Source organism: Polyodon spathula, chromosome 15 (genome assembly GCF_017654505.1).
Source record: "Polyodon spathula isolate WHYD16114869_AA chromosome 15, ASM1765450v1, whole genome shotgun sequence".
NCBI classification, from domain to species: domain Eukaryota; kingdom Metazoa; phylum Chordata; class Actinopteri; order Acipenseriformes; family Polyodontidae; genus Polyodon; species Polyodon spathula.
The window spans coordinates 38,935,108-38,963,096 of record NC_054548.1 but is presented as its reverse complement, the minus strand read 5'-3'; the positions used below and the strand labels follow the sequence as shown (position 1 = coordinate 38,963,096).

At 36.5% G+C, this 27,989-nt stretch overlaps 2 protein-coding genes across 2 annotated transcripts in view; both read right to left on the bottom strand.

The window, feature by feature from the left end:
* LOC121327798 (multidrug resistance-associated protein 1-like) overlaps positions 1-6,911 on the bottom strand; it is a gene marked incomplete at its 5' end in the record, with an annotated part of 33,004 nt that extends 26,093 nt beyond the window's left edge. The window contains 7 exons of the mRNA XM_041272004.1: positions 1-66; positions 541-795; positions 4,135-4,312; positions 4,683-4,843; positions 5,468-5,600; positions 5,941-6,002; positions 6,831-6,911. Coding sequence (XP_041127938.1) covers positions 1-66; positions 541-795; positions 4,135-4,312; positions 4,683-4,843; positions 5,468-5,600; positions 5,941-6,002; positions 6,831-6,911 — 936 coding nt within the window. The remainder of the gene's footprint in view (positions 67-540; positions 796-4,134; positions 4,313-4,682; positions 4,844-5,467; positions 5,601-5,940; positions 6,003-6,830) is intronic.
* A 1,727-nt stretch (positions 6,912-8,638) lies between these two features.
* Positions 8,639-26,792, bottom strand: LOC121328093 (splicing regulator RBM11-like). Its single transcript, XM_041272577.1, has 5 exons — positions 26,700-26,792; positions 26,219-26,381; positions 25,650-25,731; positions 24,647-24,740; positions 8,639-9,920 (listed from the first exon to the last, which is right to left on the bottom strand). The coding sequence occupies exons 1-5, from the start codon at positions 26,733-26,735 to the stop codon at positions 9,609-9,611; spliced, it is 687 nt and encodes a 228-aa protein (XP_041128511.1). The 5' UTR covers positions 26,736-26,792; the 3' UTR covers positions 8,639-9,608.
* Positions 26,793-27,989: the final 1,197 nt, after the last annotated feature.

The window sequence follows — 27,989 nt, the reverse complement described above, 5'->3', positions numbered from 1 at the left end:
CTTAATTCCATGCAAAATTTCATTTAGCAGTTTAACACGTCGGTCCTTGGTCTTCATTTGACTTTTCTGTTGTTGAGAACAAGTATGAATAAATCAATAAAATAGATGTTTGTAAACGAGAATACAGCTATGTTGGATCTGAATGGTTCACCATGTATTCTGATATCTACAGCTATTGACTAACCCAAGAACCCAAGGTAAGAGTTAACGCTAATATAATGATTTCTTTTTTTCCTTATTTTTCCTTATTTTTAACAATGAAAAAACAAGTCTGTTTGTATGCCAACATTAAAACATTGATCATTCGTTCTTGTCCAAAGACCTTTTTTTTTCAAACTCACAATGCAACCAATCAAATAAAAATGGGGGTTCGGCAAACATAATTTTTTTTTTGTAATTGTTTTGTAATTTAAAAAGAATTTAAATTACAATATAATACAGAATTTCAGTAAATGTGAGGCCATCCTTTCATGCATTGTAAAGGATCCATGTTGGTAACAAACCCTGTACACTGTATGTTATGTTTTTTCTTACACTTACCTTTAGCTGTTTCATTCTGGAAGCCACCGCAGCATTCAATGGTATGACAAGCACTAGAACCGCAACACCAGCCAGCACTGATGGGCCCAGATCTTGCCACAGGAAGAAGACTGCCAACAGGATCTGGAATGGTGCTGACCAAAGCAGGTTCAGGTTCACAGCCAGATCCATCAGCTGCTGGGCGTCCGCCGATATTAAATTCACAACTTCACCAGTCGTGAACTGCCTTCGAGAGCAGTTTGCCAGGTTTAAGGCCTAAAACAAGCAATATTTTCATTTAATTTCATTACAATGACAAATCCCTGTCACTTATATTTTCATGATGTTTGAAATCATGGTTCAGAGTCCTGTTGCTTGAATATTGATATCAACTACTACTTTAGTTATCACAGAATGTACAATCAAAATTTTTATGACCGACCCTACAGTATGGAGTTACAATTCTGAAATATGTTAGGCTAGATGTATATTGGTACAAGCTCTTTTCTGCTTGTCTTAATCAAGGTTGGCTACAAACTGAGCAATGTTCAAAGGACAACACTGTAAAGCACAGTATAGTATTGTTTTTTAAAATAATTAATGATATCAAAACAATAAACCAAGCAGTTGGTAATAATGCACCCCCCTTTTAAGTTAAAAAAAAAATCAAGAGTGCAGGCTATTTTCCAATTCCCTTGACTACATGTATTAAATCCTGTGCAAAGAGTATTGAAGGGGAAGCAGTTTTATGTACGTATGTCATGCTTCCACATTTTCCATATATCTGAAGAACTGTTTGTCCAAATGTCATGAAACTTGATGTGAACATTGTTTAGCATAAATTAATATGAGACTCTGGGGATATAGGGATGTATCTGTCAGTCTATTCATCCATCTCTCAATATGTCACATTTTTGCATATAGCTGGAGAATCGCTTATGAAGTTGTGACATTGCTAGACACTCCATACTCAAAACATCCATGTTGTGCATCTCACTGCAAACTAAACGGGTTCCTTTTTGGCAGTATATTCAAAAGCATTCTGTTTGCTTATGTGTCTGTTTTTTGTCTGAATACAGCCGTCTAGAAAAATGTGGATGAATCAAGAAAAAAATAAACCCATATATATATATTATATATATATATATATATATATATATATTAAAAGTATATATATATATATATTATATAATATATATATATATATATTGTTTAGTATAACATTATATATAGTTTGACAAACTGCAATTGGATATATAGTGACTCCCCCTTATAACCGTATGAAGTTTAATGGGCCATACATCTATTAGAGTTACGTACAATATCCTGTTCCGCCTTATAACGACAATACTAGTGTTAGTGTGATGGCATTATGGGGCAAATGGGAGCCATGACCGTACCGCCTTATAACCTGTTCTGCTGTATAACGGGCTGCCTTATAAAGGGGGAGCACTGTATTTGTTTTATTTCCTGCAATCTGTAGATAAAAAAGCTGTATCTGTTTTCTAGTCTTTTTCTGTCTACTATATTTCTGGAACCTGCTATTTGGACACTATATGTATCTACCTGTGCGCTGTGACCTTTCAAGCTGTTTTATTTTGAACACCACAAACAAAATTGCCATATGTATGTATATTTTTATATATACATTGGTTAAATAAGAAAATTAACGTTGGACAGCCATAGAACACATTCTATTTTAGACGCCATGGACAACCGTTGGAAAGCGTCCAAATTTTTCATATCTAGGCTTTGATTGTGATAAACAAATCTGCTATCAGCACAGGAAGTTGTGCTAGAAGGTAAACACAAGGCTCTTTATCTAATGAATTATTAAGGCAAATGTCAGTCAAATTGACAGTACTGAAACTATATACAGGGGCAACTCCGGTCCTGGAGAGCCATTCTACAACAGGTTTAACAGATATAATGACATTGTTAGCAACTTGAGGTCATTCCGAACAAAGTTTCAGCAAAGACCTGGGGCCGCATTACAGAACAATTTCCTAACCTGCTTTTTTATGTTATCTTTCATGGCTAGGAAAGGAGCATTTCCTGAGTCAGCAATGTCTACAATTTCCTAAGTGTCTCATCCTATCCTACCTATCTGACGCCAATCTTATCCGTAAACGAGTCTGAACAGGGCAGGCTGCAGATCGAGCTTCAGGGAACTGTCACCAGAATACACTTGTTTTTAAGTTATGGTGTCTAAACTCGATTCAGTTGTGGCAAAGAAACGCAGGGATCTAAATTTTACTAGGGAAGAGAGTAAGGTTTTGATAGCAGAAAAAATCTACAATAAAATCAAGTTAACAATAAATAAATATCGGTAAGCAATACTTATTCAATTTCAGTCATTGCACAATTTTATTTTAATTAGGAATGCTAACACACAACAATCTCACAGGCTAAAGTAAAGCTAAACATAATTAAAGTACTATGATGTTTGTGCCTCCGGTTTGAAAGAAAGTGTGTAATATAATTGTGTACATTAAAGAGACCAAAGTTGTATTTTTCGAGTTACATTACATATATGAGCCGCTGGTTATAGTTCAATGGATCGTCTCACTGTGTAATATAATAACATGACAGAATCAACACAGGATACTTCGTATCTTATTACTCAGTAAAGACTCAAATATCAATTATCATAATCACCGACAGTAACTTGTGAGCTCATCTAACTCCAACTCCATGCTGTCCCGTACATAACACTTCTCTCAAGGCAGGTGGGGCTAGATCTAGCCGTTACATGTAGCTTACTGTTATAGGTGCACATCCCAATATAATGGATCATTATGGTTCACTATAGAATATTCTGTATATAATGCAACCTAAATGCAAAAAAATATTTGTGCAATACAAATCTAAAGCATAACAACAATAATACATGTACAACATCACTTCTTCTCTTTTGTTTTTTTGCATGGTGTGTTCAGATCTTTCAAACTAACAATGACCAAGTTAGGAATGTTCTATAATAAGTTAGGAGAGCATTTTCTGTAATATCAACTCTCCTAAATTTCAGTTTGGACATTCTGTCTCTGAAGAGAAGATAAGAATGTCACTTAAGATGCTTTTGTAATAAGAACCCTGGTCTGGAGGGGCCAGCGTTGCTCATCCCTGCCCTACAGTGAACACTACTTATATAAAGCGGTTCTGACTTTTGGATTTCATTAAAAAAAGGCTTAACAGTCATCTTTTAGAGCAATGCATTTCTTCAGGTGCAACATGAAAACTATACTGAATTAAAATGAATTTTGCTACAGGCTGTAACAGATTTAGTAGATCATGCGATAACATTTAATTTCTTGTTCGATCTTGAGGAAAGTCAGCAAGTTGGATGTCAGTCATCTCAAACATCTGCCTTCCTTAACTTAGTCAAGTGAATTATAAAGTGCAGAAATCCAGTTTGCTGCACAACTCACTGCACTAAGGCACTGCGTTTAATGAAGCTGGTTAAAAACAAATTGAAATTTACCAATGCAGCACTGCTAAATGTAAACTTAAGAGCTTATCAATATATTTTTTTAATGCTTGACTGTTGATATGCAATGCCCCACAAAAAAGAGGTCATACAGTTGTGTGGTGCCTCAGGACTAGAAATATTCTCACCTTCTTGTACACCACCCCAGTCACAGCAGTTTTGATCTTAGCTGCAGTCAGCATGTTGAAGCGTTGGTAAATCTGGAGCACGACGGTGTGAGAGGCAGCAGCCACAAGAAGGGCAATTGCATAGGTAGAACCATTCCAATCAAACATGGGCTGATTGTCACAGAAAGCAATGATGAGCCTTAAAAGAGGGACACGAGTACACAAACTACAGTTAGTGGTTTCTGCACACATCTGTCTTATAATTTACTTAGCACTGTTAATCTACAATCCAACACTAAAAGGGTATACACCACAATTAAATATTCACGCATTTTAACTAGCAGTATACGGTACATTATTTTATAATCACTTAAACGTTTGTGTACATCCAATAATATATATATATTATAATATATATAATATATATATATATATATATCTATATTATATGATATATATATATATATATATATCTATATATATATATATATATATATATAAAATATATATATATATATATATATATATATATATATATATATAAAACATTTGAATGAAATATCACCTACTTGAGTATCTGAGGGCTGATAAAAGCCAGAGAATCTGCCAACACTTTCAGAAGTGCAATCTGAATAAGAAGCCATCTAAATGTCTGCCATATAGCACGAAGCAAAGAGGGCTTATGCTTTTTTTCTTTTCCCAAAAGGCTTTCCTCATCTTCTGTTGGTACCTGGTTTAATAAATGTTACACATTGTGAATACTGTCACAGCTGGGTGCTCTAGTTCTTCTCTGTCGCAGCTCTAGTCAGCCTTTTACTGCTTTGTTTTGCCTCACAAGCACTCAATAACCCTTTCTTACTTGAAAATGTCAGAATTTCAGATAAAGAATCAAAATGAAAACATGCAAGTAAGCTACATACATACGTCCCAACTGCTGTAAATGCAAAATAAAACCAGTATCACCAAAATGTAGATCGCCTACAGCCTATCAGCAGTATGTACATGTAAATATGTGTGACATATGTGTACTGACGGACAGGCACCCTCATATATTCTCAGATGCTGTTACTCTCAATATTGTGTGTTAATAACCTGGTTAGTGTTCATGGCCTTCCACAGTAATCAAGAGATCCAGAGTATACCAGGAGAACACGCCCCACACGGTGACGGTGTCAAATTCAGCCAGGTAGACAGGGCCTAATGAAGTGGCCAGGCAATGTATGTGCACACCCACTGCTCCTACTTGGAAATGAGTTGTTTCCTGATGGTTTTGTAGTGTTCGAGCACAACGTTACTTATTTCAAATTAACTCGGTGTCTCACTAGGTAAAAATTGACAGCATGACTGCAATTACCTCAGTTGGCCCAATAATTTCTTTCCTCCACTGTTTCTCAAAGCCTGGGCATACAGTGTAAGATGAGTCTTCATCATTTAATTCAAAGAGGTCTTCTCTCTGCAATGCTCTCTTATAACCTAAAGTTATAACACTGCAAGGAAAATTAAACACACTTGTATTCTATTTTGAGAGGGCTCAGCAAATGCAAAAGCAACACTTGTATTGAGGAGATTAAGGTTATCTTCTCCAGTGTGTAGTAAGAATAGAAACAATATTAATATTGCAGTTTGAGCCATGCCAGGTTCTCCTGTCACACACTCTAGCTCAAGTTGTCACCTATGTAAATAGGTTCTTTCTGATAAAAAAGAAAAACCTTACTTGTCATGTTGTAAAAGGCTTTTAAAAGAATACGCCACTGATTTGCAATTTTTAAATGTCTTATAAAATAATACAAAAATGAATGCTGACTGGATTGGAGTGGGGATCCTTACCTGTTGAACCACCAGTATGTCACCCTGCTGAAAATAGAAACTTTCCTTTCAGGGTTAAGGTTCATAGCCAAAAAGTAAATACTAATTACATTATAAATAAAGCTTCTGTTTACAGGGAGTTGGACAGATGGGCCTCCTATGCAGCCTGGCACAGTTAACAAGTAGGAAAGTCAACAAGACCTACAAGGTACTTTCCCTTCAATCTGTCTGATCTGTTGCCTTGCCTATTGAGAAGACACACTTTTTATATACTATATTGAAGAACACATGACCTGGATTCCATTTGTTTAACAAATCATTCATGGGAGTGACAGTGAATTTAAACAATGTTGTCATTAGCAATTATACATATTAAATATAATTGTAAAATTCGGCATGGTTGACAACCTTATATTGCATACATTGTACAGTATCTGTACCCACTCCCACTGCTATTGCACCACTGTATCTCCAATGCATGCTCCATTGACACAATCCTGGTGTTCCTAAAACTGCCAACCCTTACCCGGCATGACCGACTCTCGCTTTATCACCTAGGAGACTGTAATCTCCACCAGGTGTAACTTAGTTAACAACATTTCATTTAGATGAATGCATTACAAAAACCGATTTCAGTACTGTCCTGTGACTGAAATAGCGATCATTCAGTCAGTGGAAATAGTAATGTTAAGGACACACTGTGTATCTTATTTTAATACTGACAACTACTGTACATTTCATGACAAGTATATATTTATGTTAAAACGCAGCAAGAATGCATTAGTTTAAGAAATCTCACTATTAAATAGCAAATTTAGAAGTTATTCTAACAACTCCAATAATAATAATAATAATAATAATAATAATAATAATAATAATAATAATAAACACGTCTGATTCACCTTCCTTACCTTGTTTCCAATACACTGTTTCTCGTGCGAGCCATTTCTAAACAAAGATGATGTCGCCAGTTTGGTTGCCTGAGAACAATACGATTAGGAAATAATGACAGGACCCTATAGTCAAGACTTCCTCGTTAGTCCTTGTTACTGTACAATGAGAAATCGCTTGTTTAATTTTTGCCAGTAAATCCAGTAATGCAAATCAAATCTAATGCATCTACGGTATGTATTTTATTAAATTAAAGCGATTCTGATCACCTACACGCGTATTATTCCTTATGTGTTGTTTCCAGCCTAATGTCATGTGCCGATACAGTAATTCCTTGTTACAGCAGGATTGTGCAAAGAATAGATTGGCACACGCTCCTCATATGATGCAGTACAGGGTGGCGTCCAATGAGAGTGGTGCTCTTGGGCGTTTTTTCTCTACTTGCAAATTACATTTTAAATACGTTCAGGTATTCACCGTCCATACTGGCGGTCAAAACAGTGGTAGCAGCTCATGCAAATTCCGTATCTTCCACACTACAGTGCGAGTTACTTGCCACAGAACACACTTCTCACCTCCAGTGTCAGGAATTGAAAAGACATAGAGATAAGTGCCAGATTCGAGGAGTTTGTCATCCCTATTGGGCACGGCCGGTGCTTTACAACACTTTACAGCACTTCCCAGGTGAAGGCATATGAAAGTACCGATATTTATAAGTACATCATCTCAGGATAGGTAAACAGCCCGATTGTCTGGCATTTAGACAAGAAGTAGTTCAATGTTATCAAGGCCATGGTAGCGAATGTTATTGTTAGGAACACGACTGTATCGCTAGCTCAAACAACACGACAAAACACGATTTGTACCTATACAAAGATGAAAACAGACAGCATGTACAGTTGTTCTGTCTACTCGCTTTTTTTTTTTTCAATGTTGAAATACAGATTAACGTTTGCACGTTTTTCAGATATTCAGCTATGAAAACAGCAACTAACAATGATAAACAGACTGATCCTAGGTCTCTTCCCCCCAGTACGGAACACTTCCTGTAACAAAATAAGTAATGTTTTTAGTAATTACAAATCGCGAAATTCGAAACTGCACTATTAAAAACATGGAAGTATAGCTAATAGTTAATGACTGTGCTGATTCAAATTTAAATCCACATATTTATTATTATTATTGTTATTAGCGTTCCACACTTAAAATATATTACTTTTTTGCTGTAGAAATGTATATCTGTATTAAATATGTCTTTTTATGAAAAACCGGCTATGCAATTAAGCGTGTTTAACTTAATAATAATCCTAATAATAAAATGAATAATCCGCCATTGACACATTGATATGCTGCGCTTTTTGACCGCCAATATGGCGGCGGGAGAAAATGTTACGTCACATGAAAACCCTCAATAGCTGAACAGAATTCAAGATTGTTGGAGTTTTTTATAGTAGAATTTGAGCTTGCAGTACACTTATTAAACAAAGCAAGTACTGTTCTTTGCAGCCTTAAAATAGATAGATCCATGTTTATTTGCAACTGTGTATGCCCAGACAATCAAATAAAAGCTACAGCTATTATTAACCATCAGATTTAGTGGTGCCCACTTACTGTACAGTTGGTATATATTTTACTGATAAATGCTGCATATATGCATAGTTAGTTATATATATATATATATATATATATATATATATATATATATATATATATATATATATATATATATATATATATATATATATATATATATATACTTGTGTTTTCAAAACTTAAAATATGCAATAAAAAATGAAATAAATCTCTTTCAATTTGATGAATATATGTATTAAATAACACATTCTTAGCACCCTGCTCCTGAACACTTCCCATGACAATACATATTATGCAACTAGATACACTGTATGCCGGCCCTCTTAGCCTAAATGCAACGTGTACAAGTCTATGAAAACATACATCTGTTACTCTCCAGCTGCATTTCTAAAATACAAGTAGCAACAAATTATTCCCAGTCATAATAGCATCCTGTAAAAAATTGTATAACATAGTCCAAGGAAATTAGTTTTCTTCTACTGAATGACAGTACAATGTATGTGATTAGAAAGGATTTATGAAGTTAATCATTTATACTTTGAGGATAAAGGGCCATTGGTCCAGATCCAACTGTTCTATTGAATCCTACATCCATTGTGCCCCACCCTGCATATTGTGCAGAGATACTGTTCTACAGTCTCTCTCTCTCTCTTTAGATTTGCTGCCCAGTAACACCAAATTACAAACAACTTATTTACAGAATGTTTTACTGACAAAACAGTATTCCCCTCAAATCGGTCAAACAAATCTGTATGAATTAATTTCACATTTTTTAAAAATAAATCTTATAAACAAATGTTCTTTAAATGCCAAAATGTAACAAACCATCAATATGGGATGCGATCATATAAAACAGTATATTTGTACTTAAGTATAGAGTTACAAGAATAATAAAGTGAAACATTACAATTCACCCTACTAACGTCATCTATATAGAAAAATAAACAACAGATGATAACCCATTCACCCATTTGAAACACTTGCATGCTGACATGTAAAGGTGTAAATGCATTTACAAGCAGGGTCTCTAAGCATTTTGTTAGTCAAAGAAGACATTAAAAAAAGAAATAATATTTTTTGAACTTGGCTTTGTGCAAGCTGTCTAACTTGATATCATTCATTACAACAGTGCATTCATTAAAGATTTCATATGCCTTACAAAATAAGGTGCAGTGTTTAAAGACAGAGTTGCAAATCCAAACAGATCAGCTTGATTTCTGCTTGGTCTTATGCTTTCTGTATTCGTGTTTGGAAACACGAGTCTTTTTATGACGTCTCTCTCTACTTCTGTCACTGTCGTTTTCCAACTGTCCTTCATTTTGCTTCATTTCATTTCCCTTATGCTGTAGGTTCTCCCAGATAACATAACTGGGGCCAGCTCTGATGTCCTGCACGGCACTTTGGAACACAGGCATGGGCATCATTGTGGCTTGCTGGGTCACTGCATTAGTGAGGTAATACTGCTGCTGAGCCATATGAGAATCCAAGGAACACTGCTGGGCTGCATAACCTGATGCCTAGAAAAAAGAAAAACCATAATAAACATCAAGCAGAATGAGGCAGCAGTGCTAACCACCAAGCCACCGTGCCGTCCTATAATAAACATGTATCCTTTAAATAGTGTAGAAATATAACATTAGAGCAATAAGTACATTACATTTTAATACACATCTATGCCGATATTGTTATGACAATTCAAGTTCAAATTTTAAACAAACAAACCCTGATTAGAGGGTATTCAACTCTGTTAAGATCACAGTCAGGAGGTTAACAATATCCCATTCAACCCCATTGCTAGACATTATCAACCTTGAACAACTGTATTACACTATGGCTATATTGGTAAAATGGATATATTTAAACAATGAGACACAGCAGTTCAAGCTCACGACCATCCATGTGGTTGACAGGAAACAATTATCTCTGTTCATAGGTTGGGGGCTTTGAAGGAAACATTAGCATTTGTTGAAAAAAATATAAATGTGTCTTGCTGTGACTTTTATGGTATGCCAGTATTGCAATTATAAAGATGAAGGGGTAGGTTTACTAAAGTGTTGCGCCTGTCGCAGTAGTTGCAAACTGTCTTGGTTGAAATGAACTAGAGGTGCAATGCTATTTGCGACTTTTTAGGGAATGCTTTGCGGCAGCAGTTTCTGTTTGCGGTTCAAACATAGATGAATATGTAATTATGGATCCCCTGCATAAATTTGCAAAAAGGGGGTGGAGATAGTGCAAATCAGGGTTTTCAAATGTAATAATGAGATGTAAGAAAGCTGCAGACAATTGCGGCACTTACAATTGTACCAATTTTTAAAGAACTTCTGAAACCATGTTTCCAACAGTCGCAATTGTTGCTGCATTTCCCAGTTTCAGACTTTTTATCTCTTTCTTTAAAGCCAAAGTTGTTTATCGTAGTTACATATTTGTAAGTATGTCACATATTGATTCTATGGGTGTGTGACACATAATTACTAATAACATTTTCCTGAGAAAAAGGGACAATATTTTAGTGATTTAAAATAATTATGTTTTTAATAAAGCAGACTGTCACATCCATAAAGTTTTTATGGTAAAGTTTTTGCACAACTTGTATAATGAACTCCTTTGCAGTCTGTGTCACAAATAAATTGTGAATTTGGGAATTAGCTCATTCAAACGCAAATAAACTATGTTTTTAGCCACTCTGAACTTTACAATGATGCCAAGGCTTTTGGGATATCTGGTCATATGACCAGAACATTTCACTGTATGCTTCCATTGTACAATTACCATGGTTTTGAACTGTTTTTATATAACACTGTGTAACAAATGTTTTTTTTTTTGTTCCTGGGTAGTAAGTGTTATTTCCTAATTGCTTATGCCTCAAAAGTATAGAAAATGGCTATTATTCCGGACAAACTTTGCTTTTGTGACCAGGACAGTGATATTTCAAAATATCACTATTTCCAATGGGAAAACGGGCAAATGTGTGTCTTTTCGTTCACATAAAGTCAGTAAAAAACAACATATAAATCCAAATTAACATGTATTTATACTAAAGTAATATAAAAATGACCACAAAAGATTTAGAAGTGAGTAGTTTTTCGAGATTTACGATTATACTGTATTTACATGGTCACAAAAGCAAAGTTTATGGGGAATAATAGCCATTTTCTATACTTTTGTGGCATAAGCAATTAGGAAATAACACTTACTACCCAGGAACAAAAATTGTGTTACATAGTGTAATCAGATCAGTTCAAGTGGGGGTGAGAAATTAATTAAATAGCAAGTACAGTAATTATGGAAAAAGATGTAAGAAAAGTGGTTTGTAAAAAAAATATGTAGCCTATGATGAAACTAGAAAAAAGTATTCAAAACTTCCAAAAGATCCTCTGGGGGACAGTTTGAAAAAGGGGATTAAAATGGTGCATTCTTCAGCATTTTGAACAGTTTAAGCATATGCTTGACTAGTAATGGTTTGCTTGTAGTGTCTGACAAAGTACTCCATTAGTGCAGTGAAGGAGCGTTATTTCAGCATTGCTCACAGCAAGGCAAGATCAAAAAGACAAAATGACTTTCGGAGCATCAAGGCCCCTATAAAACAAGACTGGCTAAAAAATGAACTCGGTATTTGCTTTTAAGTTGTGTTCACAATAGGTCTGTTTAGAGTGTTTGGTCCACACTCTACAGTTGGTGATAAAGTCCTCTTGGGAAATGAACTATACCGAGTCCACCTAAAGAGGTGGTTTTAGTCCATTTGGCAAATGCACCAAGTCTGGTTCACTTGCTCAAATTCAATGTGAACAACTGCTGGACTCAGCCCTTTTGCATACTGGAAATAAACTATACCTGGTAACCTGACTAGGAAGTAAACATTTCACAATTAAGTTCATATTCTGAGGAAACAAGTAGTTCAAAAAACGGGGGTTGTCACAGTTTTCAGCCTTCAATTTTTGTCCTGGTCGGAAAAAGTAAAATTGTTAATCATCCCAGTTTTGCTATTGTATTATTATTATTATTATCATTTTTTTCATTTTATTTATTTATTTAAGTACAACACTGTAACAGCATGCTCAGCAAGTTAATAGCAGAGTAATGTATTAGGTTGTCTGTTAGCACCATTCAAAAATAAAACATAGAATTTTATGGATTATTTGCTTAATCATTCTGATTACCACATGTTTAAATGGTAATAGCTGATCTATTTTAAAAATAGACAAAGAACATTAGTTCATACATTGTAGATCCCACCAAAGTTTTTCTACACTGTGTTGTATGTACATCACACGCTACCACTGCTGGTAGTGTCACCCGAGTTGTTCAATGTGTGTTGATACGTAAATAAATCCTGTTCGCCTACAGGGCATATCAACTTTGCTGGCGATAGTAATGGAAAACCATCACTGTTTAAAATAAACAAAAGCTTACCCGGAAGATGGCTTAAAGTTTTTTTTTTTTTTTTTAAATATAATTTATTTTTGCTATTGTTATTAAGAATGTATTTTTGTATAAAATATACAATAGTACACATGTAGAGTTACATGCTACAAGTAAACTATACGTGTATTAGTTGGTGGAGTTGTACTACATATATAAGCAGAGCGGTTTCGTGGGAGTCAGTTTTTGGGGGTGTCAGTTTCTCTGTTCATCAGGAGCCATGACTTATGTAGTTTAAACATCTTAACTAGCAGGATCATTTAGAGAGCTTACATGTTCTAAAGCCAATGTCACACAGTAAATAAGTGGCAGCAATAGTAGTGCTAGGGGAGAGGAAAGAAAACGGATAGCTTGTACCTGTGTCTGAAGCGGTTTGCCTGCAATTTGTAATCTGTGAAGCTGTGTTTATTACTGTTTGTATCCTGTGCTACAGAATAAACATTCTATTTATCTACTTAAAAACACCAATGTATGAGTCTCTAATGGTTTCACGCCTCTGGTTGACATAACTGTGGTGGAGAGCAGTGTGGAAGGGTGGTGGGTAATTCACTGACACAGGAGACAGACAGGTGAATTTGGCAACACCGCACAGGTGCCCAGTTTTATTTCAGGGTGCTGGTTTTTCTTTAGTCCCGCAGATGGCGCTGTGGGTCCGTGGTCTGATTTACCAACGATGGTAAACAGAACCACGGGCATACCAAGCGATGGTACACAACACCGGCGCCCTTACAGGTGCTTCGAAACAATAATTCAAAACAGAATGCACAAAGAAACAGGAAAAATAAAACAGTAACAAAAACTACAAAGAAAAGGTGCTGCACTTTGCAGCGATATCCCAGTCGCCGCTGCCCGTGCGACCCGGATCACCGTCCTACACTGCCGGCTCACTAGCCTGCTCTGATATACTAATCAGGGATCTGCCCAAGGGTTCCCCGCCCTCAATATCTCGCTTTGAACCTCAGTTTCTTTCTCTCCCACTGGTTCTCGGTCATTGACCAGCGCTTCCGCAATCTCAGCGCATTTAACAGGGCAGACCTGAGGAAACAACAGAGCGTTAATTTATAGGGCTAACAATCTCCCAAGACGCGCCTCTCAGCCATTCAGAGAGGGGGAAAGTCCATACACCCACTTTCCCACCTCCCCGTGTCACTGCCATGACTCACAGGCGGTTGTTGGACGACTGCCGCCCTCTTCCTGCAGCCCGTGAACACGTCAGCAGAGTCAGCACAGATCTCTCCCTGTTACAAGCAGGTTGCAGGCTTTTCCACTTCTTCACAGTGACATTAGATGATTTGTTCCTTAGTGATTTCTTCCACAGCAATATGTAACAATCTAAAACATGAGATATTAAAAACAGGAGCAACACATCAATAGCTGCCACCTTTCAATATACCTTGCAACATATTGTAATCAATCCGGTTTACACTCCATATCAACGAACCATGGGCACTTGAAAACTGCACTGTGAACACAAATGAACTCGGTCCTGAAAAAAATGAAAAGGAAACAAAAAAACCCAAACTTTAGCTGACATCCAAACTAACTCGGTCCCTTTGCTTGCAGATAAGTGTGAACAGCAAGCACGTTAATACAATGTTTCAAATGAAACAAACCAGACATTGTGAATGCAGCGTTAATCAAAACCGTTTAGTAGTTTTACAAAGTGCTTAAATAATCTGATTCAGATCATCTGAAGGGGTGTCTGGCTCATTATCCAGAGTGTGATACTGTGGGAATAACAATAATCCAGGTTTTAATGCTCAAGCAACAATCTTTGAACATCACCAGGAATCCATTTTGGTCCAAGACAAAAATTTCAGGTGCAGACTTTATCTCCTGGTGAGAAAGTCCTTAGTTTTGTATGTTTGTCATGGATTTCTTTTTTGCTTCATTTGTTTATTTTGTATTTTCCCCTTTATGTTTGGGTATATGAGATCTAATGACCTTCATTTTCTTCCCACAAGCACTTCTGCCGAGAACAACTGTGTTGTAGATTGTGGTGTGATACAATAACTAAACAAGAACCTTGACACTTTAACTTCAATAGTGTCTCCTGGCATTTTCTGGAATTCTTCTTTAAACGCATGAACGGCCCACTCAGCTAATCCGTCTATCGATGGATGATATGGAGCAGAAGTCACATGAGTGATACCGTTTTGTTTCATGAAGTTTAGTGCCTCAATACTCATGAAACAACTTCCTTTGTCAGACACTAACATTTGTGGTAATCCATGGATACTGAAACTCTGTCTTAGCTTCTCAATAGTAGTGGTTGACGTATTCATGGGGTACACATCCATCCACTTAGAATGAACATCAACCAGTGCTAGCAGCATTTTTCCTAAAACTGGACCAGCGTAATCAATATGAATTCTTTTCCATGGCTGTTCCAGCCACTCCCATGGGTGCAATGGAGCCCTGGCAGGTGTATTTCTGTTGACACGTCACACATGATTTTTTTTTTCAATGTCAATGTTCATTTTAGGCCACCACACATAACTTCAAGCTAAACCCTTCATCCTGGTGATCCCTGAGTGCGCTTAATTCAATTGCTTAAGAATGGATTCACGGCCTTGTATGGGAATGTTCACCCTGGTTCTCCACAAGACACACCCTTCTTCGACACTCGGTTCCAAACTTGTAGTGTGGTAAGGTACAAACTCTGTTCTTTTGTTTACGTTGGGCCACCCTTTCATCACATATTCCTGGAGCACTGACAACACAAGATCCTTCCCAGTCCATTGCTTGATCTGCATGGTACTTACATGCAGTGTGTCCAAGCGATCCATCATTAGCAATTGTCCTTCTACTCTCTCGTTTGATGCCTTTTCTAAGACAGCACCTACTCTGTACGGTGACACATCGCATGACAAGATTAATTCCCTGTTGGTGGAGTAGTGGTCTAACACTTGAGAAGATTGGATTAGTTCTTTGGAGCTCTCAAAAGTTTTTTGTTCTTCAGCCCAATTCCACTTTACTCAAATACAATAACATATGCATAGGTGCTAAAACTGTTTAAAGATTAGGCAAGAATGTATTGTAATAATTCAGCAATCCTAAATATGTCACCAACTCAGTTACACTGGTTGGGGCAGGAGCCTCTTGAACGGATTTTACTTTTCCCTTTACTGGATGGAGTCTGTGGGCATCAACTTTGTGACCCAAATACACCACTTCTTTTTCTAGGAAAATATACTTCTTTTTAATCATAAAGCTCCACCCACACTGGGCGCGAATAATTTAGAAATCACTGCAGTGAAATGGGAGTATCCACACCAGCAGCGAGCGACGTTGCATTGAGAACATTTCGCTTTGCTAAAATAGAACCTGTTTATTTTTTCATCGTGAGACTGGAATGAAACTGACCAATCAGAAGCAAAGTTAAACACCCTTGATATATGTCAAACACATGCCTCAAAACACGTCACGCCTCAAAACAAGTTAATCGTGGGTGACCAAAACTTAATTTATGAGGCACAGCAGTATTCATTATTATATGATTGCAAATTGAACAACTACAAAGACATCTAGAAGAAAGACAATGCCTGGGTGGCTTGCTGGTGGTGCATTTATCAGCAGCGAGACATTTTCTTTCCGCTTATGCAAGTTGCATAAAAATAAACTACTATTGTACTACTATACTCTGACAGCTGCTGATATACCGGGCTACAACTACAACCGTACAATTACTACTACTATTAATGACCAATTAAACTATTGGCTATATAGGGATGTTCAATAACTCTGATCTATACAGGGTCAGGGTGGTGGTAACCAAACAAGGCCTATTTTGTAATGGGACAGCCCATCTCTAGTATGTCCAATCGGAATGCTGGGGCGGGGTCATGAATTTATTTCCAGTCTTCTGGATCGTTTCCAAGTCGCATCTGGTGTGGATTGACATTCGGCAACTTCGCTTGTGTTGCTCTGTCCAGTGTAGATGCAGCTTAGGCCAATCACATACTTTTAGACTCATTTCAAGCACTATTTGTTGATATGTATGACTGATATCTAACTTAGTGAACTGCTGTCCACCCGACAAAATTGCGAACAAATCCTCAATTCTTAGAAAGGGGTATTATTCCAGAGACAACACTCTATTTGCTGTCAGCTTGTCAACAATTCCTAATGGATCCATCTGGTTTTACAACAGGAACTATGGGCGTAGCTCACTCAGAGAAATCTACTGGTTCAATTATTTTTTCTTTCAGAAGTCTGTCTATTTCTGACTCAACTTCTGTTTTCATCGTATACGGCACAGACCTTGGCTTAAAAAACTGTGGTGAAAAATTAGAATCCACATAAATCTTGGCTTTGGTGCCCTGCATCATACCTAACTCATCTTTGAATACATGTTCATACTTATTCAACACCTCCTGTAGTATTTCGCTATCCCCTAGCTTGGTATGGTGTACTTCTCTCCAACCCAGGGGAATCCCATCTAGCCAGTCTCTTCTTAGCAGATTGGGTCCTCTGCCTGCAACAACTATAAGTGGCAATGTTTTGATCAGTTTCTTTTTACTTCACGGTCACCTCAGCAACTCCCAGGACATCCACGCTTTCACCTGTATACGTCTTTAGGTGGATTTGTGCTTTATTTAATTCTGGTGCACTATTTCCTTTCCACTCAGTTGCATAATCAATCCAATTCATTAGTGTTATGCTGCATCCTGTATCCCACTCAAACTTCACATCTCTACCATTTATATACACAACAACAGTTATTGGTGCAATTTTAGGAACAGCCCCTTTACACTAAACATTGTGAAAACCTCCTCTTCTTCACCTTCCTCTTCAACCACCCTTCTCTCTAGGTCAAGGATTCCCAAAGTGCAGCCTGCAAGGACGTTTGGTGCGGCCCCCCAAAATATTTTATTATTTTAAGAGCAAAACTGTATTCAGCTTCAACTACATCGGGAAAATGCTCTTTGTACAGTATTGTAGTTTTGGTGTTCAACTTGGATCTTTTGTTAGGGAAAGTACTACTGTAGTAACAGTACCGGATACAGTTTAAAACTGTTACTGTTACATATCTTTTTTATAAAGTGTTTCTGAATAAGACTAGTTAGGCTGCAGTATAGTAGCTAGTAGGATGTTATGTAGCAATCGTAAGTAATTGCATTGGTGCTTTTTATGCAATATCACATAATTCATGAATAATTAATGCTGCACTTTAAATAGAAATGTGTGATTATTTCATTGACTTCAGAAAGAAAAAATAAATAAAAACATCAAGGTAAAATACAGTAGCGTCTGTGTTTTAGTTCTGCACATTTATTATGGAAATAGCTCTAAATGTCCACACCATGGGGCAATTTACATAATTTGTTTAATTCAAATTTTGCACATCTCAAACTATTTGTATGGTCCCCAAGAAATTAGGTAGAGTTCACTGTACATATAGTGAAGTGGTTAGTTGTATAAGTCAAGATGCATTCTGCCTCACTACTGAAGAAGAACCCACAAAAGAGTTTAACTGGTATAGTTTGAAGAGTACCTATTTCTATATTATCTTCTTTAATTGTTGACCAGGACAATGCAAGATGTGACAGCATGATATCGGTGCTCAAACCTAAGCCTGTTGTGGCACCAAGACACAGGATAAAATATAATTACATTTCAAAGCTGCTGGTGTTGCAGTGGTAGTGTAGCGTCAGAAGGGGGGGGGGGGGGGTCATCATATAATTCTGTGCATGAAAGTAACTGAATTGGAATATACAGGGGGGAGTCTTAAACCATTCTCTGTGTCTTCTTGGTTTCTGGTCTCCAACTCCCCCACTGACAAAGAATGCTTCTAAAAAGAGCCGTAAACTAAATACTGGACACATGGCTTATCTTCACGATCACAGGAGTTGCCTTGTAAATGCAGAGAATTTCATTGTTGCCCCACTTGAGTTAATTTGAATATATAATCAACTGAGGTTGATAACATATTATTAGTCTGATACATCACATCTAAGCTAAATTAACATGGTGAAACTAATTTGCTAAATTAGGTACTGGAATGTTGGATTCCGTTTTGAATGGGAAGTTGAATTAATTCTCGTGCATATTGACATGATCGATTACCACGAGAAATGGGTATTGAAAATACTAACGCAAAGTAGACACTTTGTGTGATAAGACATATTCAATATTAGTATATTAACCATGTATGTTAAGGATGTTATGGTCATTGTAATCGTCTGACTATGGAATCAATGAACTGCGTATTACTATTCACGCATATCTTTAACCAATAGCCTTTCCTTTCTGTAATATTAGATTAGTTGTGCACCCCTTTTTCCCTTAAATAAACGATTGTTTTGTATTTCTGACACGTTGTGTGGATGTCAATTGTTGTCAACGGACTCCAGGTTCTACATGATATCACCGAACTATTATATGTCTCAGTTATTAACATTTGGACGTTCTTAAACAGTGCACCTAGAGATTAATTTTTATATATATATTATATATATATATATATATATATATATATATATATATATATATATATATATATATTGTATACCAAAGTCACAACAGTAGTAATATACATTCCTAATTTAAATACAAAAATGTATAGGAAATAAAAAAAGGTATGATTTGTGACGTATTTCGGTTTCTTGAGTGGTACATTTTCTTGTGCGGCCCCCCCCATCCCATGCAACCTCTGGAAATTGGCCCTCCATCACCAAAACTTTGGGAACCCCTGCTCTAGGTGATGTGTACGGTAAGTACTTTTATTTTTTTTCCTTTGCTTGATTAGGGATCATCACTTTTCCTTTATTTTTATTTCTGCTAACCCGTGCAATATGTCCTTTTAAACCACAAAGGTGGCATGTTTCTTGCTTAAATTTATGTTCAGACGCTGCATGTTTTCCCCTGCATCGGTAGCACTTTGTCTGCCTGCTGCATGTGTTGTTCTGCTTACTTGTAGTTGTATACTTGGTGCACTGCGTCCTGCTCTCCACGGGCACCACATGTATAGGCTAATGTAGTTTTTGCTTTCAAAACTTTTAAGTTTATATTAGCAGATTCCATAGCAGGGATTTGAACCGGAACCGGAACGAGGAAAAAAAAAAAAAATTTCATGGAACATATTATGTTCTGGAACAATAACGATATTTAAAGTTTTTGTTTATTGGTTAATAACATTTATTTTTGTTCCCTTTCAGCCTGTTCTCTCTGTCTCTTTCCATAGTTTTCAAACATACAATAATTTTAAAAAAGTGCTCTTCCCATGGTCTTACACCTTAGTGGTCAACGACAAAGCATCACATCACAGCCAGCTAATGAAATTCAACATTACACTTAGCAGCAGCGAATCAAATAGAACTATATTTGACTTCAGTGATCAGTTTTGTATTCTCTCAAAATAAACGACAGGTACTGTTATTAACTTATTATGAAGTTATTTAAAGAGCAGCCCACAGGCCCACCTAAATCTGCAGCAATGTGAATGTCAAGTTTAGGTATCACCAAATGTTTTTTTTTTTCTTTCAAACTGTTGCACCCCAAAGGCGGGAGCTCAAGTTTAGGACAACTAGGCTATAGAGAAAATGTCACAGGCTTTAGCCAATCAAAGCAAAGTAGTCGTTGTGTTGCAATATTTGGGTGGGATCTTCCTCTCACACAACGAACCATGTGCAAGCCACGTTTGATTGACAACTTGTGAGTCAGTTGGCGTGGATTTATTTAAAATGTGCAGTTTTTTAAGCAAACTAATTAGTTGTAGTGAGGCGGTTAACATGCCAAAATAAATGAGGATTTAATTTTTTGAAAAAAGACAACAGACAGATAATAGAGCTACAAAACCAACTCACATATCTTCCTCCGAATCTGCAAGTTATTCATTAACTTCAGCAGCGGAAATGGCAACATGTGAAAATAAATGTTGGAAGCGAAAATTACCATACTGACTTGGTGATTCGTTTGTTACTTCATCTTCGAGAAAGTCAACCAGTGAACACTCTAATGAAGATCTGACAGCAATGAGGAATCATATTTTACTAGATTGTCAACTCTGCGACTTGAACAGCCGCTTTCAAAATGCCACATATGATATAGCCTCATAAAAGCCACGTTTGCATGCTTCCCAACGTCGGTTACATTTGGCAATAGAGGAAGTCTACTACCAAAATGTACTTTGTTGTAAAAGGGAGACAAAACTGAATCAGGTAACTACAGACCAATAAGCCTGACTTCTATTATATGCAAACTTATGGAAACTATAATAAGATCCAAAATGGAAAATTACCTATATGGTACAGTATCCTTTAGGAAAGGAAGAGCGTGTCTAACTAACCTGCTTGATTTTTAGAGGATGCAACATCGACAATGGATAATTACTATTCCTAATCTAAAATTACTTAGATTCTGGTATACTAGTAATCAAACTTGTTAAATTTGCAGACAACACAAAAATAGGTGGAGTAGCAAACACCGTTGCAGCAGCAAAGGTCATTCAAAATGATCTAGACAGCATTCAGAATTGGGCAGAGACATGGCAAATAACATTTATTAGAGAAAAGTGAAAAGGTACTGCACACAGGCAATACAAATGTGCATTATAAATATCATATGGGCGACATGGAAATTGAAGAAATCTATGAAAAAGACCTAGGAGTTTATGTTGACTCAGAAATCTCTTCATCTAGACAATGTGGGGAAGCTATAAAAAAGGCCATCAAAATGCTTGAATATGTAGTGAAAAGTGTTGAATTTAAATCAAGGGAAGTAATGTTAAAACTTTACAATGCATTAGTAAGACCTCACCTAGAACATTGTGTTCCGTTCTGGTCACCTCGCTACAAAAAGGATACTGCTCCTCTAGAAAGAGTGCAAAGAAGAGTGACTAGAATTATTCTGGGTTTAAAAGGCATGTCATGCAGACAGGCTAAGATAATTGAATCTATTCAGTCTTGAACAAATAAGACTGCATGGCAATCTGATTCAAGCATTCAAAATTCTAAAAGGTATTGACAATATCAACCTAAGGGACTTTTTCAACCTGAAAAAGAAACAAGGACCAGGGGTCACAAATGGAGATTAGATAAAGGGGCAATCAGAACAGAACATAGGAGGCACTTTTTTTACACAGAGAATTGTGAGTCTGGAACCAACTCCCCAATAATGTTGTTGAAGCTGACATCCTGGGATCCTTCAAGAAGCTGCTTGGTGAGATTCTGGGATCAATAAGTTACTAACAACTAAACGAGCAAGATGGGCCGAATAGTTTTCGTTCAACAAATAAAGAGCAAATCGACTGTGGTGGAAAAAGGATCTAACCCTAATTTAAGTTTGAGATGATTGCCACTTCATTATCTTTCCAAATATTTATGCACTTTTAAGGCTCTTCTCCACCGTGATCAGGATTAAACTAGCTGAGTAAGCCTCAATGCTGACAAGTTGCTTGAACATGCTGTCTCTCCTGTCATTTTACAGACCTGTGTGATTCACTGGAACACGACTCTATAGTTGCAATATTCAGCAGCAAGCCCAGGCACCTTATCATGCAAGGTGGAGCAGAGGCGAGGAAATGGTAAGTAATTTACTAGCTTTCATTATATTTAATAATTGCTTAAAAAGTAACATTGCTGTGTTCTCGCAGGTTTGGTGATGCTACATGTTTGGCTTTTTAAAGAGCACTCAAATGTATTTTGTTGTCTACTTCAAATATTTTAAATGGATTTACAGGGGAAACATTTGATCTATTCAGGGTTTTAATGGATTTAAATAATTTTTGCAATGTAAACTATGCCACTGGTACACAGAAAGCAAGCTGTAAATGTATGTGTGACAGGTGAAGCGCTTTGTTAATAATTTAATGTTTATTAACGTTTTACTGTCTACTTAATTGTTCAGCGTTTCATTTTCATTGTTACATCCAAATGTAAAAAGGTTGCACATGTTACATTTGTTGCACGTCTTACTGTGGAATGTGCATACCGATGATAACAACGTTCCCCTTAGTGCTTAATAATAAAGTGTTCATATGTAATTGTTTTTTTGGAGAGGATTATGTTCTGCTTATCTTCTGTTTATAACAAAGTAGCTATGCAATAAGAAATATATAGGTTATGATAAATATATATGCTTTGAACTGATGTTTGTCACAAAAATGTTTTTTTGACATTATCTTTCAAATATATATATTTTTTAATTAAATTAAAAACACCACAAAGTTGAAAGGTGGAACAGAACAGATAAGAAAAAGCAAGTGGCATATTTGATGGAGCCATGATCTCGATTTGCTGCAGAGTTTATTTCAGACAAACATCGCATAAGTTATTATGTTTAACGTAAGGACGCTAACCCACTCAGATAGTTTGGAAATGAAGGTGTTTGTAAACTCGAACCAAGGCAAAAGAAAGTTGCAACGAAGAAAAGAAAAAAGCAGACTGCTGTCATTTTCTTTTAAGGCAACATAGGCATTGTTGTTTCTATAGGCAGGAAGTGCATTTATTGATACAGACGGTTAACTTCTCACATTGTTTTCCCTTTGAGTGCTGAGTTACCTGGAGTTTACTGTATTTCATGCTTTTTTTGTTTAATTGAGGAAAATAAAGACCTATGAACACTATACAATAGCCTACTGGCTAGAAAAAAAAATTTAACTGGTATTAATGTGACAGTTTTGCTATTAGGCTTAAAGAATGTACATGCTGCAATAGCACAGGAATTTGTGTAATTTCACTGAATAACCCAGTTAGTAAATCAGCCCCACGGTATGTTTTAGTGATGCGCTGTTGTTTACATGTGACATTATGGTGTTCTTGTCTGGTATGTATGTGTCATTGTATTGTGTGTGTGTGTGTGGATTTTGACCAGCCCTGTGTTGCGTATGTGCGACAGTGACGAGTCACTTTCCTTGGTTCTTGTCGGAGTATGTCACTTCCACAATTTGCTTCGCTGTTTGGAATGGTTCATTTCCAAGTTAACTGGAGTATGTTTGGTTTCACAGTGCAAAAAACTGAAGAGGAGCAAAGTGGCAAATGTACCGAGTCCACTTCCAAGCAAACCGAGATGACCCTTTCAAGTGATCTCAGTTCAATTGGTTTGATGCGCATCCTAGTGTGATTACGTGGTTCTCTGAGGTTTCACATACGACTCCAAGCAAACCAAAATGCACTTCAATCTGCATCAGAGGGTCAAAAGAACTAGGTGTAAAAGTGCCCTTAACCTATCATGAAACCCCTGAATTAATGCAAAATGCAAAGTGTTGTCATGGTAATAAGTAAGACTATTATGACACATTGTCTATTACAGTACTTTAAAACTGTGAACATTTATAGGAATGGTTAAATGATTAACCACTGTCACACAAAATATTTAAACACATTTCAGAGCCAGATTAGCAATAATCTTGAACTACCTTGTTAATTTTAGGAAAAGGTGGTAGTGGTTCTGTGAAACAAACCATTAGGACCCTATTTTGAAGCATTTGGGAAACAATGAATGTTTAAAACTAGTAAGAAACAACTTAGTTGCATATAGGAGCAGTTTAATTATTGCCAATTATTGAAATGACGTATAGCTAAATTGCATCTGCTATGCTAGGCAGAAGTGTCACACATCCTTGGTCAATTGTAGGATCTCTTTTGAACTTATGCTCTCCAGAACTGAGCTCTGTTATAGCGGATGATACTTTGTTCAAGTTAGTACTGCTAGAAAGAGATGCAATGTGCTGTCTTGTATAAATATATCACATATAAAATGGTCAACTACCACAATACACAACTGGAATACATCTACTTTACAGCCTGTCTTGCCACTGTGGCATTATCCAGCAACTTCTTAACATTGTACAATACAAGAGGCTTGACGTTGGGTAACATACCATATGCTGCCAGTAGAAGTACTCTTGTGATACACAGGTGTTGGCTGTGAACGGAGGAGTTGGGAACAGAGAAACCTCAGGATAACCATCATTCCTGTAAAAAATATCATATTTTTTTTAAAAAAAATATTATATATCATATTTAGTTAAATATACAGCACTAGAGTTGAGTCAAGCTGTGTTATGAGTGAGAAATAAAAATAACTGTACATGCATTCCTTGAAGTGTCTTGTTTTTTCATTTTATGGGCAATAAAAATATCACTCCAGGCTTCAATAGATAAATTTCCTTCGGATGAGATGTAACACCAAGGTCCTATTGCAAGCGACTCTGCAGCAGCAGCAGTTGATGCACAGTTCACTCCCTAGTCTCTGTAAGTCGATTCGGATAAAAAAAGTCTGCTAAATGTCTAATTAATAATAATTATTTTATTTAAGAGTGAAAGCTTTGTGAAAAAGACCCATTATCTAAAAGTTTGCCTAAAACCTAAAAATTCACTTGACCGCAATATGGCAGCTATATTGGATCACACACTAATGTTAAGGTCACTGTCTACAGTGCTTAAAAAATCCTGCAATATTAGTACCACAAATGGTACTGTATGATGTTTTAACAGTGTGGCAATAGCATTTTTGTAGAATTACTGCCACAAATGTGGTTGCATTTATTGGATAATACCAATTTTCCAAAATTATAGAATGCATCTTCGTAGAGAATTATGCCAGTGCTAAATAAGCAGACTTGTTTTGTAAAAGTAAAAACAAAAAATCTGACTAATATACAGGTTCCTCAATGAGTGAATTACTTATCTGAAACCTTGAAACATTAACATTTTGTTTTCTGGAATAAGATGTCAGTTACAAAAGTAGCACTAGAGGATGCTTCAATAACACTCACACATTGTCCTTAAACATCTGGCTGTATGTTTACTGTAAGTACTGTAATGGGTTCACTGATGAGAGATGTGCATTAGCCCCCCTTGTTTGTATTATGTAACACCTACCTACAACTGCCTTGAGGAGTTCTGCATGGGCTGTTATCTGATCCTGGGAAAGAACTACCTGCATCAGATGTATGGGAGCTGCCTATAAAAAGAAAGAAAATAGATTTTTTTGGGATCATTTATTTTAATCAAGTAACAAATAAATTGCAGGTTGAATGTTTTATTGATTTTCACCTTAAATCTAAATATCAAAACCTACTCTGCAACCTTTTACAGTACAGATTATAGATGCATACGCAGTTGAAGTAGTCTCCTCCCATTAAAGGGTTACTTACTGGAAAACATTACATTTCTAAATCCCTATCTCTCTAGTAGTGGGACTTACAGTTTGGCATAGTGGACTCCCAGGTAATACCCTTGCTGGGAACAAAGGGCTGTATTATTCTAGATGCATAAGGAGGTGCATTTTGGATTAAGCTTTTAATTCAAAGTAACAAAATTAGTTTACTACATTCTGCCACTAGGTGTCAGGTGCTTTACTAAAAATCTCATTCAGAGGATGTCAGTTGGATCATGATAATATAAAAAAATACTGGTTCAACACATAATAACATACAAAAATAACCCACCAAATCTGTACTGGAGCTTGATTGGTCTTCCGTACAAACGGATTCCATTCAGCAAAGCTATGGCGTAAGGCACAGCCTCTCTGTGCTTATAGCAAACAAAGCCATATGATTTCTGTTTTCCATCCTTATCTTTTGCAATGGTAACTCTGGTCAAAGGTCCAGCCTAAAAATAAATTAAAAAAAAGTCAAACGTTTACATGATCATTCCATGACAAAAAGCAATTATAGGTGCAAAAGAAATTGTATTGTCACATATGCAGATAATCTATTCACTATGACTACATTCTTTGAGATAAACAAATTGCATTAATATGAATTAACAATCCTATACTTCTTCAGTAGAAGTTATCCAATGTTATTATATAAATAACATTCAGGCATCAAAATGGCAATTCTGGAATTATAGTCATAGCAAAGAAAGCAGACATGCACAATGCCTCATCAATACACTTGTCAAGTATATTTCTAATACCCAACTTACAAGAGATCCAGCTGTCAGTTGTATCAACATGCCCATCTACAGAAGCTTTTTCTGTTTACAGGTAGCTGTTCTACAGCTTTACAGATTTAGGGATTCAGCCTGTCTAGGTTTTCCATTAATTTTTTTTTTTTCGTGTCCAGCTTAACAGTTGGAAAACGTAGTCTGCAGTAGCTGAAGCTGATAGTCCTGTATCTTGTAACTAGTATCACAAAGGCATTTCAATGTTACTGGGCTAACTATTGCATTACAGATTCATGTATTTTTGAAAATGCAAGGCTATAAATCTATAGATCTAGTTGCTATCTAGAACTTCTGTATCCTGGTATTTTTCCTGCAAATCACACGGTCCGATTGCTGCTTCGCTGGATTGAGTTTGAACTACAACACATGACGTGATGGGTACCAGGAAGCAGATGCAACTTTTCATCTGTTGCACTGTCTTTAAAATATCTGCCTAATCCAAACTGAAGTACAAAATAAAAGAGCCAAGTGATTTTCAACAGAAAGGGGAGGGGCCAGTGATAATACAGCACTGCTAGTGCAAGTATCAGGTTTGAAAATGGATTTTAAAACCTTGGCTTGCACTCCTATGCTAATGGTATCCATAACATTGCAGTATTCGAAGCTGCTTCTGCCCTGCATATGACAGATGGCAGACTTGGATTAGTCAAACTGATAGTAGGCTGAAAGCAGGTGATCAGTTAACAGGTTCTTCTGTCTACAAAACTGCACAAATTACAATCATAATTAAGCCATTCTGAAGAACAAGCATTGTGGCAGATTTCCACCCCAGATTTCCCTGAAATTATATGTGGCAGTCATCAAAGAATGGACATCCACTCCTCCAGAGCAAATTAAACACTTGTCACACTGGACACAGTTAAATGCCACTTTTCTGGGAACCTTGGCTAGACCCAAAATAATTGTGTTTTAAACTTGAAACCCTCAATATCTTTAAAAGGTGGCAGTTCTAGAAGTAACATAAACAAACCCAGATGAGGTTTACCCACATTATTCTAACACACCTCAATAACATGCTTTAACAACCTATGGTGGGTATATTAGTTTAAACTTAATTTTAATTAATTCATTTTCAAGACCATCATTATTTTTATAACATTTCTTTGTATGAGCACAGTCAGCATTCAATTTCTGGATACTGAACCCCAGGTTATAAAGATGGAAGTTGGAGGGCTGGATGACAGCAGCCAAATTCACTGGGTTATGCCTTTCACCCAAGGGACCTATTTACTGCATATTCAAATCTGACTCAAATAAAATTTTAAAAAA